Raw genomic sequence first — 12,902 nt, forward strand, 5'->3', positions numbered from 1 at the left:
TAGGTGATTCAACAGGTTCCTTGTTGTTTTAATTGGTTGGCAAGACTTAGTTTAACATGATTTTTCCACCAATAACACCATCAAATTTGAGGCAATTTTTGTCTGGAAATTGTGCGTGTATAACATGTTCATAGAAAGCTGTTATCGGGGAGACCGAGTCTGCTCTGAATACAAATATAGGATATAGGGTGAGAAATAAAAATGATTAAACTTTAAGAACTTTGCATTTTCTGTAGATAACAAAATAAGTAGAGAAAGAAGCCATGCTAGTTTATGTCTCTCTTGCTTACCTGAAATACAACTATATCTTTCAATCAGTGAGCAAACGAATGAAGCCTAGTTTTCTATGTTTCTGTCATTTGATGAGATTATGTGTTAATAGAATTGTTTTACAAATTTCTAAGGAAATTAATTAGCTCATCCCAGATGCTATACCTAATTGGCTGACCTTACGGTTCTAAGATGTTACTGTCCAGTTTTCAAGCCTTTGTGCCGACTGCATGACACTTTCAGCAGGCGGGTCCCTACCTGTTGAGTTTGTGGGCAATGCAGACTCATCACAAAGGAGCTCTGGTTTTGCACCTGCTTTCAAAGTGGACTGAAATTACCTATAGAAACAAAACCTCAGAAGGGAAGCTCAGAGAAGTATATTCTATGCTGTCTCCATAGGAAACTAGGCTAAAATACTATTTATAGTTCATAGAATCTTGAAAATCTGGGTATGCCAATTGCACTGAAATTGAAAGAGGTATGCTAACTAAATGAGAGTAAGATCAATTTTGGATCTTAGAAAAGAGGTTTTGAGAGCCCATATATAATGTCAAAAAATTAATTTTGGTCAATAGTTTGACCTTTCTCCCACATCTGATATTTGATAAGCTACTTTCATTTTCGGATTCTGCTGTCTGCCTGGCCAGGTACCATCTAGTGAAAGACAAGCCCAGAAAAGAAGAGGGATGCCATGATAGGGGGCGCTGTTAGCTTTCCTTCCCTTAGCGCTTGCAGAGGGCAGGATGAACTAAAACATGCACTGAATCAGGCACTACACACAGTTGTCAAACTCGAAGGGAACTAAAATCTACTGCTTTTTTCTTCTTCTTTTTTTCTTTTTTTACTTTTGAACTTATCTGTCCTGATTAAGGGGGAGGTTGTGCCCACTGGCTCTCAGCAGACCACAGAGTCTGAAATGCCAGTCCCTGCAGCAACGGACACGGCGGATCCCTTGTTTTACCCTAGTTGGTATAAAGGCCAAACCCGGAAAGCTACCGCCAACCCACCTCCCAACCCAGGGAGTGAAGGTCCGGGGCACACAGGGCCTCCGGGTTCTGAGGATTCGAATGTGCAGAAGGCAGAAGTGGCAGAAGCCGCAGCCAGTGAGAGGGCAGCAGTGAGTGGTAAGGAAACTAGTTCACCTGCAGCTACTTCTCAGGTTAGTGTTGATGCTCTTGTGTCCCAATGCTTCCCTGTGCTAGCCGGGGTCTTGCTAGAATCACAGCAAGAAGGCAGGGGCAGAGAGAAACTGTGGCCTTGGGAAAAACACAGGAACAACTCAGCCCCAGTGCTGACTAGTTGTTTAAGCTTTGTGTTGACTTGTTTTTAAAGCCTTGTATGAAACAAAAAGAAAAAACAATTTGACTTCACTCTGCCCGTGAGTGGTGACCTCACACCTGGCTTCCCAGGGGAGGGGGTTCTAGAGAGCCTGGCCCTTAGGCATGCAGTCGAAAGTTGCTTCGTCTAAAGTGACTGGCTGGTGTCCCTGTTCCCCTTTACAAGGCCACTTGCCCTTGCTCAGCCTTTTCTGTGTCCTCCTTGGGCTTCAAAGACTAATCTCCTGCTTTTGTGTGGTTTCCAGCAACCCCTAAGGAGCACGTTTTGAATTGAATTCTAAGTCTGCTTTGGAAAATAACCTGTGATCTTTGGATTCCGGGAGTGTGCCGGCTATAGCTAGACAAAGAGAGTCTTGGCTTGATTAAACCAGTGCTTCTTAAGCATGTGTTCCTGGGAACAGAAAAGCTCAGGGTTTCCTCCATTGGATTTTTTGTTGAAAAGGACACTTCCTTCCTTTTTTTTTTCTTTTTATAATGAAAGTTTGAAGTCCATGTCTTCTTCCTAACACTGGGTTAGATGTTTGCATGGCTCAAAGATTTCATAGAAGAAATCTTCTACAATTTCTTCACAAAGAAGAATGTTCATGGTTACTCCATACCTGTGAACATTCTTAAACAATGTGTGGGGTTGAGCGTTGCCCAGACAAGGGGCTGTCAAAGAAATACTCTCTAGTTCCGTGCTCCTGGGTCATCAGGTGATTGTGAACAAGAAACTTTTTTTTCAAAAATCAGAAAAGTACTTATTATCTTGATTGTGTCTACTCAAGTGAACCTCAATTTCATGAGGTAATAAAAGGAAATGATTTTTGGAAAACTAAAAGTAATATGCTTTTGTGACTTACATTTATTTTTACAAATGAAAATGACAAAAGTAAATGTTTGGTTTGAGGAAATCTTTTGCGGTGGATTTTAGGTTAAAAAATAGAGTAGACTTAAATTACTTCTAGAAGTTTAGGGAAATGCTTACATTTTTAGTGGGAGTGAGGAGGAGCTGTTTTCTGAAAAGAGTAGTGTAGTACCCTATGAGGAGCATGAAATACGGCTCTGAATCAAAATGAAAAGTCCATCTAAATGATGTTGGAAAAATTATTTGTGATAATGTCAGTGAAGCTTTTTTCTTGTTTTCTCACAGGAGTTAGCAATCTGCCTAGTACTTTTGGCTTTTCTTATACTTCACTACATCTGGAATCAGATTCAGAGCTTGGTTTTTACATTACTGGGTAGGAAACATTTTCTTTTCCCTTGACTAACATCTCATGTAGTTTCTTTCATCATGCTCCTCTTCTGTAGGCCCAGAGATGAATGTCTCCCCAATGTTGAGGCTCAGCCACCTAAAAAGAACCAAGTCCCTAGACAAGACTGTGGCCTCAAGCTCCCATAATGCAATCACCTCAAGGCACCCTCCCCTCCATTACCTAATCTTGCATGGAGGGTACCCTGACTCAGAACAGTGACTCAGTGGGCAATTATTCAGTAATCCATTAGAGTCGACCCTCCAGAATGGCCATCAGGAGAGGCCAGTTTTAAAAGGCATCCATGATGCTGTGAGAATTTACTACTCTTAAATAGAGGGAGGAGCAGCAAAGGACTCTTTCAGGAATATGTAGAGTTTCCACAGATTAAGTAGCAGCATTTCATCTGCTTACACCAGAGGGGCACGGGAGGTGGCTAAATGACTCCCGTTGGAGATACAGAGGCAATTATTGTACTGGTGGGCAGGTGGACTAGGTGACTTCTCAGTTCTCTTTGAACCCTCAGACTCTACAGTGTCTTTCTTGGGAGAGGAGGGCCCTGAGAAAAAGGTGCCCTGCATAGCGACTTCAGTGGGATTGCAGCCAGGTGAGATCCGAATGAATAAAGAGCCAGAGATCAATGTTTGTTTACCAGCCATAAAGAATTAGAACCAAAGAAAAGTCACAAAACCAACAAATGGCATGTTATTTTTGAGATATCACCTTTCTCATAGTCAAACTTTTTCTTGATTACAGTTATGAGGTTTGCTTAGGGACTGACATCTTACTCCTTTAATAGCTTTTGAACACTGTCAGTTTAATTAATAATATCTAAAGATTCAAACCCCGTGCACTTTTAGTAAGTTACCCTGCTGGACCTGAGCCCCAGCTCCCTCCGCCCATGGCTCAGAAGCAGTTCAGGGTGCCTGGTGCTGAAAGGCCTCGGCTATTTCTGGCTCGTTGACAACCCAGGGAAGTTCTGGAAATTCCCATCATGGAGTTCTTTTTTGCCTCATTAGCTGTCTGTTCAGCAAAGGCAGTGGGATCTTAATGGGTCCTTGTCACGTCTGTAACTGTGTATAAGTGGGCCCTGCCCCCAGTGTCTAATCAGCCAGAAACCTGTGCCCCTAGAATGTTCCGAGCGTCCTCATAGCCTGCTCAGGTATATAACTCCTCCTCCTGTCATTATTTATGTTGAAGAGCAGTGGGAGGAAGTATTGGCCATGGAGTCAGTGGGGCAAACAGGGAGAGAGAAAACTCCATGCTGTCAGGGAACATCCTAATTGTGGATCTGAATAATTGTCTGAAGAGTTCAACTTATATTCTGAGAATTCAGGTTTTGGACTTTGTTGCCATGTATCCTTGAAATATTTCTCTGAGGCTGCAGGGGGAAAGTCATGCTTCTTGTCTGCCGTCCACCAAGCCCATGTCATGTATGCTGACATTTACATGCCTGTCTGGTGAAATGAGGATGAGGCAGGTGGGGACGGGGTGGGGTAGGGTGAATTGACATTCAGTATTGTCAAGAACCTTGCTTATGTAGTTCTTGGTGTTTGAGAAAGGGCCTTTCACATAGAGAAGGAAACCTGATTATGATGGAGCACCAACCTTGGATCCGTGAATGGGGATATGGGCAGATGGATAAAGACCGCAACAGAGTATCAGATTCCTGGCCTCTGAATTTTTTGCAGGCCTGATTTCACCTTCACCACCTCAGAACTCACTAAATACTTGTCCAATGCAAGGGTAGCTTGTTGGGATTTCACACTCCATCATTAGTCTTTCCCTGAACATTTAGGATGTGATACAATAGTTCTCCTCGATTCACTGGTGCTGTGACCTGTCTTTACTGAATAGTCCCATGCCAGAGAATAATGTTGCCTTAAAAACTCAGAAACATCTCAGGCTCACTTGCTCATCTGTAAACTCACTCCAGACCCATCAGCAGCAATGCAAACTTTTCAAGGCCAACATTCTGTTTCTAGGTGCTCCCCACACAGCCATTCATACAGTGAAACCTGCCCTTGCTTGTGCTGCTTGTGGTTTCTGATGCCATGCAATCTCTATCACATACCTTCTCTCTTCACCTAATCACATAGGCAGATTATGTGTCAGAAGCTGGTCATGGCAAAGTCCAGACATCAACTGTCTCCACTAGGGGTGAACAAGCATTCACGGGAGCATTGTTACTTTCCCCACCCTCATTCTTGAAGAAAAAAATTTTCAACAAAGTTTGCATTCAGCCCTAAATCTAATTTGGATCTCACCGAAGGCCCTAGTTCCCATTTGTCTTTCGACAGGATATACTTTGAACCCGATCACACCCCATTCCTCCCAGAAAACCTCACGAAAGAGGTCACAGGCCACAGTGTGCAAAGCCTCTATACAAGACCGGTCTTTAGCTAGAAAATCACCATCTTAAGTTTTCACCTTCCGAGGGCATGCCCTTGTACGCTCAGTCAATGCAGAGAGTTTGTTGGAAATGACAATGGATCCATGTCATGTGTTAATTTTTAAAGTTTTTGAAAAAATTATACCAGTTCCTAGTCAACCTCAGAAGGCAGGGCAATCAAAAGGTAGAAGGCCTCTGTGAGACAGGTCAGCTACCCTTGGAAAGCAGTCTCCACTAGACCTTTCTCCTGGGGATGCTTCGCTGTGGCCATTTCCCAGTCCAGTCTGCTTCCATCCACTGCCTTTCCTCTTTCTGTACTACTTATATGCGAATCACACCCAAGTGTTCACACGGGGACTGCCTCCATCCCCGTCCCCAGGCCCATGGACAGCTGGGTATCATATTGGGAATATGAGTGGCAAGTAGATGTTTTCAGAAGTGGGAGCAGTAATGAAAGCCCTTCACTGTTCCTCTTTCTCCCTTCCCAGTGAGGTTTAGTGGCCTTAGGTAGAAGAATTTGTCTAAACCATTTAATGGGAGCTGTTCAGGGAACAGGGGTTTCCAGAGCAATGTCTCCCTATTTGGTGGATTAACTTGGCAGCTGCTCTGGCTGATACTTGAGCTGGACTATGGCAGCTGCCTTAAGGTCAGACGACCCCCCTGCCACCCCTGCCCCTTACGCACACACACACACACACACTCCACAGAGAGAAAATCGCATTGCTTTGGAGATGTAGACTTTGACAGTAAAATCTGTAGTTTCTGCCTCTATGAAGAACCACAGCTCTCGTATTTCACCAGAGCATGAAGTTCTAGTTGTACAAGACCCTAAAAGCTTTACCATATCATAGCTATTTGTTGATTTAAGAACAGAATATCTACTTTACACATTTCTTTCTTTAAGTCTGAAAAGAGACAAGTTTGGCAGAAATTCTGCTAAGGCTTGGTGCACTGAAAAGATCAATGAAATTAGGAGAAAGGACTTAGGTTCTAGTTCTGTTGCTTTTGCACCTGACTCTAGGCATTTAATTTTCTTGAGCCTGTTTTCTCACTAGGAAAATTAAGCAACTACTCAACAAAAAGTTTCATCTACTTACACAACATTAGAGAGTGAAGAATCTAGTATTGAGGATTTGATCGATTGTTTCAGGATGTTTTCATTGGAAGGGTTATGGGCTTAGGACTGGCACATATCATTCTGTAACAATAAGAACAAAAGATTCTCAGCCCATAGCATTTCTTAAAATATATTTCTTGCCTCGAAGCTTGTACATAAATCCCCATTTCCCAAACTGCTTTACAAATCTCCTCCTAGGCACCCATTTAACTGAATGTTTACACAGCTGTTATTACCCATTTAGATGCCAATAAACTCCATAAAACCCATGATAACTCAAGTCTGAGGTCCACCTAAAGGTACTCATAGAGCTCATTGCCCAGTAGAGCAAAGACAGAATGTACACATTTGAGGCAGTCACAGAATATTAGAAATTAGGAGAAAGGACATTCATTAGGAGAATGAAGAGATGAAAGATATGTGATTTTTTAAATGTACTTACTGTAAGTGTACACACAGTTCAGTAACTTTTTATAAATATGTAGCATTCTATTGCCACTACCACAATTAATATGTAGAATATTTCCGTTACTCTAAAAAGTTCCCTTATGTGTCTTTGCAGTTAATCTCCTCCCTGCACCCAGCTGATGTTTTGCTTGTCATTATCGTTTTACCAGTTCTAGAAGCTCATGTATATGACAAGATGCATTCTATAGACTTTTGTGACTGGTTTCTTTCACCTAGCATATTGCTTTTGAGATTCGTCCATTTCGTTGAATGTATCAGTAGCTCTGATTTCCTTTTATTCCTGAGTGGTATTCCATTGTATGAGTATACCACAATATATCTATTCATCACTTGATGGATGGTCTTACTGTTAGCAGTTTTGGCTGCTATAAATAAAGCTTCTATGAACATTCACATGTTGGTCTTTGTGTGAATGTACATTTTTAATTCTCTTGAGTAAATACCTAGGAGTGGAATTGCTTGATTTAATAGTAAGTTTGTAGTTAATTTTGTAAGAAACTGTCAAACTTTTCCATAGTGGCTGTTCAATTTTATGTTTCCACCAGCAATGTAAGAGAATTCTAAATACTTCACATCATAGCCAGAACTTGGTATTGAGTCAGTCTTCCACATGCTTGCCATTCCAATGGATGTGTATGGTATCTTTTTGTAGTTTTGATTTGCATTTTCCAGATGACTAATGATGTTTACTATCTTTTCATGGGCTTCTTAGTCATTTTTATATTTACTTTGATGAAATATCTATTCCCATATTTTTGTTAGGTTGTTTATCTCCTTAGAGAGTTGTAAAAGTTCTTTATGTATTTTGGATAAAATTTCTTTACATGTTTTGCAAATATTTTCTCCCAGTCTGTGGTTTGTCTTTTCATTTTCTTAACAGTATTTTGAAGAGCAAACATTTTTGTTTTAATGAAGTCCAATTTGTCAGTTTTTCCTTTTTGATTTGTATTTTTTTGTGTCCTATTTAAGAAATCTTCACTTAACTCAAAACACAAAGATTTTCTTCTAGTTTTCCTTTAGAATTTTTGTAGCTTTTTCTCTTAAATTAGACAGACCTAAGATCATTTTAAGTTAATTTTTGTATATGTGAGGTAAAAATAAAGGTTTGGGTTTTGGTTTGTTTGTTTTCCATATAGATATTTGTTCCAGCACTATTTATTTGAAAGGCTGTTCTTTCCCTCAGAGAACTAAGCTGATGACTTTGTGGAAATTCAAATGGCCATATACATGTAGGTCTACTTCTGGACCTTCTATTTTGTACCATTGATCCGTGTGTTTGTCCCTCTACCAAAATCACACTGTCTTGATTATTATAGCTTCATAGAAGTCTCCAGAACAAGCAATGTAAGTCCTTCACTTTACTGGTTTTGACTTTATTGGTTTTCTCTATTTTTTTTGTCTATTTTCTATTTCATTCATTTTTAGTCTTTATTATTTTCATCCTTGGGTTTCATTTTCTCTTTTTTTTTCTAGTTTTCTTAGGGTTAAAGCTTAGATTATTGATTTGAAATCTTTCTTCTTTTCTAATAATAGCATTTAATGCTATAAATTTTCTTCTAATCACTGTTTAGCTACATCCCACAAGATTTGATATGTTATATTTTCATTTTCACTTAATTCAAAATTTTTTCTAACTTATTTTGTGGTTTCTTCTTTGACCCACTGGTTATTTAGGTGAGTAGTGTTTAATTTCTAGATGTTGGGAGATTTTCTAGATCCCTGTTTGATTCTGTTGTAGAGAGAGACTAATCTTTTTATGATTCCAGTCCTTTAAAATTTATTAAGATTTATTTATGGCCCAAAATACAATCAAACTTGGTGAATGTTCCACCTGCAATTAAAAACATTGTATTTTCTATTGTTGGGTGGAGTGTTTTACAAATGTCAATTAGGTCAATTAATTTGTAATGCTGTTCAAGTCTACTATATCATTACTGATTTTCTGTTAACTTGTTTTATCAATTGCTGAGAGAGGAATTTTGAGATCTCTATAATTGTGGATTCATCTATTTTTCTTGGAGTTCTATCAGTTTTGCCTCATGGATTTTGAAATTCTGATAGGTGCATTCACATTTAGCATTATTATAGTTCTTGAAGAATTTACCCCAAGATAAGGGGTAAAAAAAGATAATTTATTTTCTATGTCTCCTCTTTTTGTGCCTGCCTGCCTGAATGGACGTAAAGAGGGTCCTCATTCACATATACTGTCTTTAAAGGTAGCTTAGAAAAGATAGGTGGCAGATGGGAAGGAAGTTAGAGGAGGAAGGTGCTGACAGTCCTTAAGGCATTCCAAATGGCTGGCCATAGGGAAAGCCTCATGGCTTAAATCCAACAAATCTGTCTTCCCTTCCTCTCACAGCCATGCACAAGGCCAAATATAGCAAGGGCCAGGATAGCTGAGTTGTGTGATGCTTTTAAGTGACTAGGCTGAACTTTAGAATCAGGTGATTGGTTGTCACTGGTCCATGGGGCCCTATTCTTAGGTTTGATGTAAATTGCTTTATGAGCTAATACCTCTGTGCATTTTCATGACACACCTATGCCCTAGTTCACTCCTTATCCTGTCTAAACCAGTTTCCACAGAACGGCAGAAGTCACCCTATCATGGGACAGGGACTTCCAGCACTGGGTTTGTCCTCTTGGTGGAGAAGGTCCAAGGTTTCCATCCCAAGAAGGTGTAGGTTTTCCCTCCCAGGTTCTTCCTCTCTAGCATATTGAGCTGAAAGTCAGAACCTGAGGAACGATGTGGGTCACCCACACCTGGGAGCTCTTCATTCTCAAATAGAAGGATGTGTGGAGATCAAAGCCAGTGTGGAAAATGTCACCAAGGAAAACTAGCACAGACCATCTTAATCCCCAACCCAGGCTCTGTGAATGTTGCCTTCTGAGTTTATAAAGGTACTTCCTGAGGAAAAATTTTTCAAGGAAGGAAGGAAAGAAGGGAGGAAAGGAGAGAAGAGAGAGAAAGACCTATGGTTTAAGTTAAAAGGACAGGTGGAGAGCTCACAAAGATTCTTTTCTTGAAGCCCAGTGTTTATTTTTTAGGCTCTCAGAAATTAATACATGTGTCTCCAGACCTGAGACCTTACCAAATTTATCATCATCCCAAGATTTGGTCCCCTTGAAAATATTCATATTTTCCTAAACTGGGATGAACAATAGGCCAAAGTTCCAAGGAGAAACAGCCTTGGGGAGCAGTCCTGGGTCTCCACAAGGTGTCACACACACAAAAAAGATAAAATCATTTTCATGCAAATAACCTTTGAGACCAAATCATTCACTCTGATTTCAAAGGGTAAATATCAACTCCAGATGCCACTGGAGACTGAGGTGAGAGATGCCTGAGACTAGAGGGTCGGAAAGCTTTTCTGAGCAAGATTAATTTCTCAAGGTGTTATAGAACATTTTAAAAAATATAGCAGGAGACCAAGAACATAATTTCCCATGAGTATGACTATAGGTCCTGTGTTCTTTGAAATGATCTATTTAATTTTCCAAAACAAACTGAAATGAATGAAAATTTAACTACGTTCTCTAAATTTAATTGAGGGAATCAGAGTGTCAAATTATTTTCAAATAGAAATCCCTACTGAGAGCAATTGCTATCTTTTACAAATTAGGAGATTCAAGCTTACAAATCACTGATATGCCAGGTGCCCTGCCTGTGCTGGAATTTCGGCTTGGTCAGATAGAGAGAAAACTGATCGATGGTCGGGACTGGCCTGCATTTATGGCATAGCATTGTCCAGGACTTAATAATCCTGGAAATTATAACAACTTATTAATAATGAAATGCAAGCATTTTTACATAGGAAAACATATAGAAGAGAGTAAGGTTTGTCTTAAACAAGTGTTTTAATGAGGCCATTACATTCACATTACTAATGCTTTTTCATTTGCATCCTACAACTGCAGTTTTCTTTTTATGTTTTTTGTTTTTTGTTTTTTGTTTTTTTTTCTTGCTGGGAAGGCAACATCCTAATAACTCAATTTGGGAGCTTTTCTAGAAGGACAAAAAAAATCTATACTAAAACCATAGACTATATTTCTCAAGATCAAATAGCTTCCTCTGTAAATGTCACTTTAATAGGAAGCTAAAATGGATATATCCATTTTACAGGGAAATATAATGTAAATTGTGTGTGAGCAGTGTAATGAATTCATTTCCCCCTGGCAACCGGTGCCTACAGCTCTACAATTCCATGAAAACAGTAACGCAGGCACTGGGGAGAGCCCTCTGGGGAAGTTGTTATGACATAGCTAGTTGAATTTTACTTCCTGTGTTTTTAAATTGTTTATTATTCTGATTTAACCTAAGACCTTTGCCAGTATTGTACATCCTGTGGATTTTTTCTGTCTTTATTTAAGTAGCTCAGTGATTTCCATAAAATACCTTTTCCCCATTACAGCCCACAAAGCAAAGAATTAATCCACTATCATGTTCATGCATCTAAAAACCCAATGCCACGTGGCAATGGCTATAACTAATGTGTAGTCATTGCTTTATCATTTACGAAGTCTTTCATAGAGGTTCTCTCACTTAAACCTCCCAATAACCCAGTACGAGAGGATTTGTTAAACTTCCCCATTTTATGGTGGGGGATCATAGAGGTTGAGTGACTTGCCCAATATCACAGAGCAATGGGTAGCTTGATGCCCATTGATGCCTTGTCCTCCCCCATGGAGTATGTGCATGCAGTATAATGGAGGCCAAGCCCACATCCAGGAAAAGTGAGTGCATCCCCAGTTTACCTGGGCTGATGTGACTGAAGCAAAAGGAGTGTGACCAAAGGTTCCCAAGGGTCACTCATGACCCACTGACATAGCCTCACAGGCAGAGAGGACATTTCTCCACCTCCGTTGCTTGCAGGGATGTGGTTGTGTGTTGTAAATGAGAGCATTCCTATCCTATATTTGCACCCCCATGCTGTTGACCGACTTGGTTCTCTATCTGACTTCTAGGGGTAGAGCTGGCCTGTCCTCAGAGTCTCATATGCTCAACACTAGCTGCCCTTTTTCTCTTAGGGTTTGTAGTCACTATCAATGACTCTTGGCATTTTATCCATAGAGTTACTTTGAGCAAGTTCTTCAGCCTTTCTGAGTCTGAGTTTTCTCATTCATAAATTGGGCATACAAATGTTACTCACCTCCCATGGCTCTTGAGAACCTGTTTGGCATATTTGCCTACCACAAAGCAAAGAAGCCCTTATCTATGAGGAATTAATGATCTAATTAGCAGTTCTTTGTAATTAAGTTCTCCTTTCAGAAAGGATTGCAAACACACACACACAATCTATACTAGACACACAGTTGTCAGGTCCATACTGAGAAGACAGCTGGCTCAAAGTTTTTGTCAGACTGTGATATCAGCATTTTAGCTTCTCCTTCCTGCTCTGCACATGACCCCATCACTTCCTAGACACCGTGTGTGAAACAAACCAAACAGACTACACCGTACATCTTCCTCTGCATTAAGAAAAAGTGAGTGAGTTTAATTTCTTCTTGTTTCACAGACCTGAGGAAATTGCTCTTGTTTCTGATCTTCCCTTAGCAAAAAGGAAGCACCTAATAATAAAGCCCCCAAACCCACTCCCTTCACCCATCCCTCCAGCACTCAGTGTATACAGCTATAAATAATCCTCCCAAGGAAAAAAAATGCTTTTCGGTGAGAGTTTTCCTGCCAGAGCTCTTTGGGGTGGGGGATGGGGGGTGGGAGGCGGGGAAGGAGAATCCTATTTTCTTCGTGTTTTCTCTAGCATTCATGGAGAGGGTGCTACATGTTCACAGCTCCGTGCCTCATTCCTCACATCTTGGCTGCTCTGCCACCAAATAAAATGTCTATGAAATAAATGCCCACAATAGCAGACCTGCCTGAGTTCTCAGGGCTTAGGCCCTTGGCTGTGATACACAGGTGCCTCAGTTACTTCTCAGACATGATGACTGGCCCAGGCTCTTGGCTGTACTCTCTTTCCCAGTCTGGAATCCATAATACTTAAGCTATTCAAGGACCTGAGGTTCAGGAATGCTAAGTAGGGGAGCAGGCCAATACTTGAGTTTAGTCTTTCTGAATAAACATTCTAAACATG

The 12,902-nt window shown here is 40.4% G+C and overlaps 1 protein-coding gene across 1 annotated transcript in view; it reads left to right on the plus strand.

Moving 5' to 3' along the window:
* The window catches only part of TRIM55 (tripartite motif containing 55), a 48,986-nt gene that overhangs the window by 31,280 nt on the left and 4,804 nt on the right, over nt 1-12,902 (plus strand). Inside the window, exon 10 of the mRNA XM_025041206.1 lies at nt 1,142-1,429. Coding sequence (XP_024896974.1) covers nt 1,142-1,429 — 288 coding nt within the window. The remainder of the gene's footprint in view (nt 1-1,141; nt 1,430-12,902) is intronic.

This window comes from Pteropus alecto, unplaced genomic scaffold (genome assembly GCF_000325575.1).
Source record: "Pteropus alecto unplaced genomic scaffold, ASM32557v1 scaffold87, whole genome shotgun sequence".
NCBI lineage: Eukaryota > Metazoa > Chordata > Mammalia > Chiroptera > Pteropodidae > Pteropus > Pteropus alecto.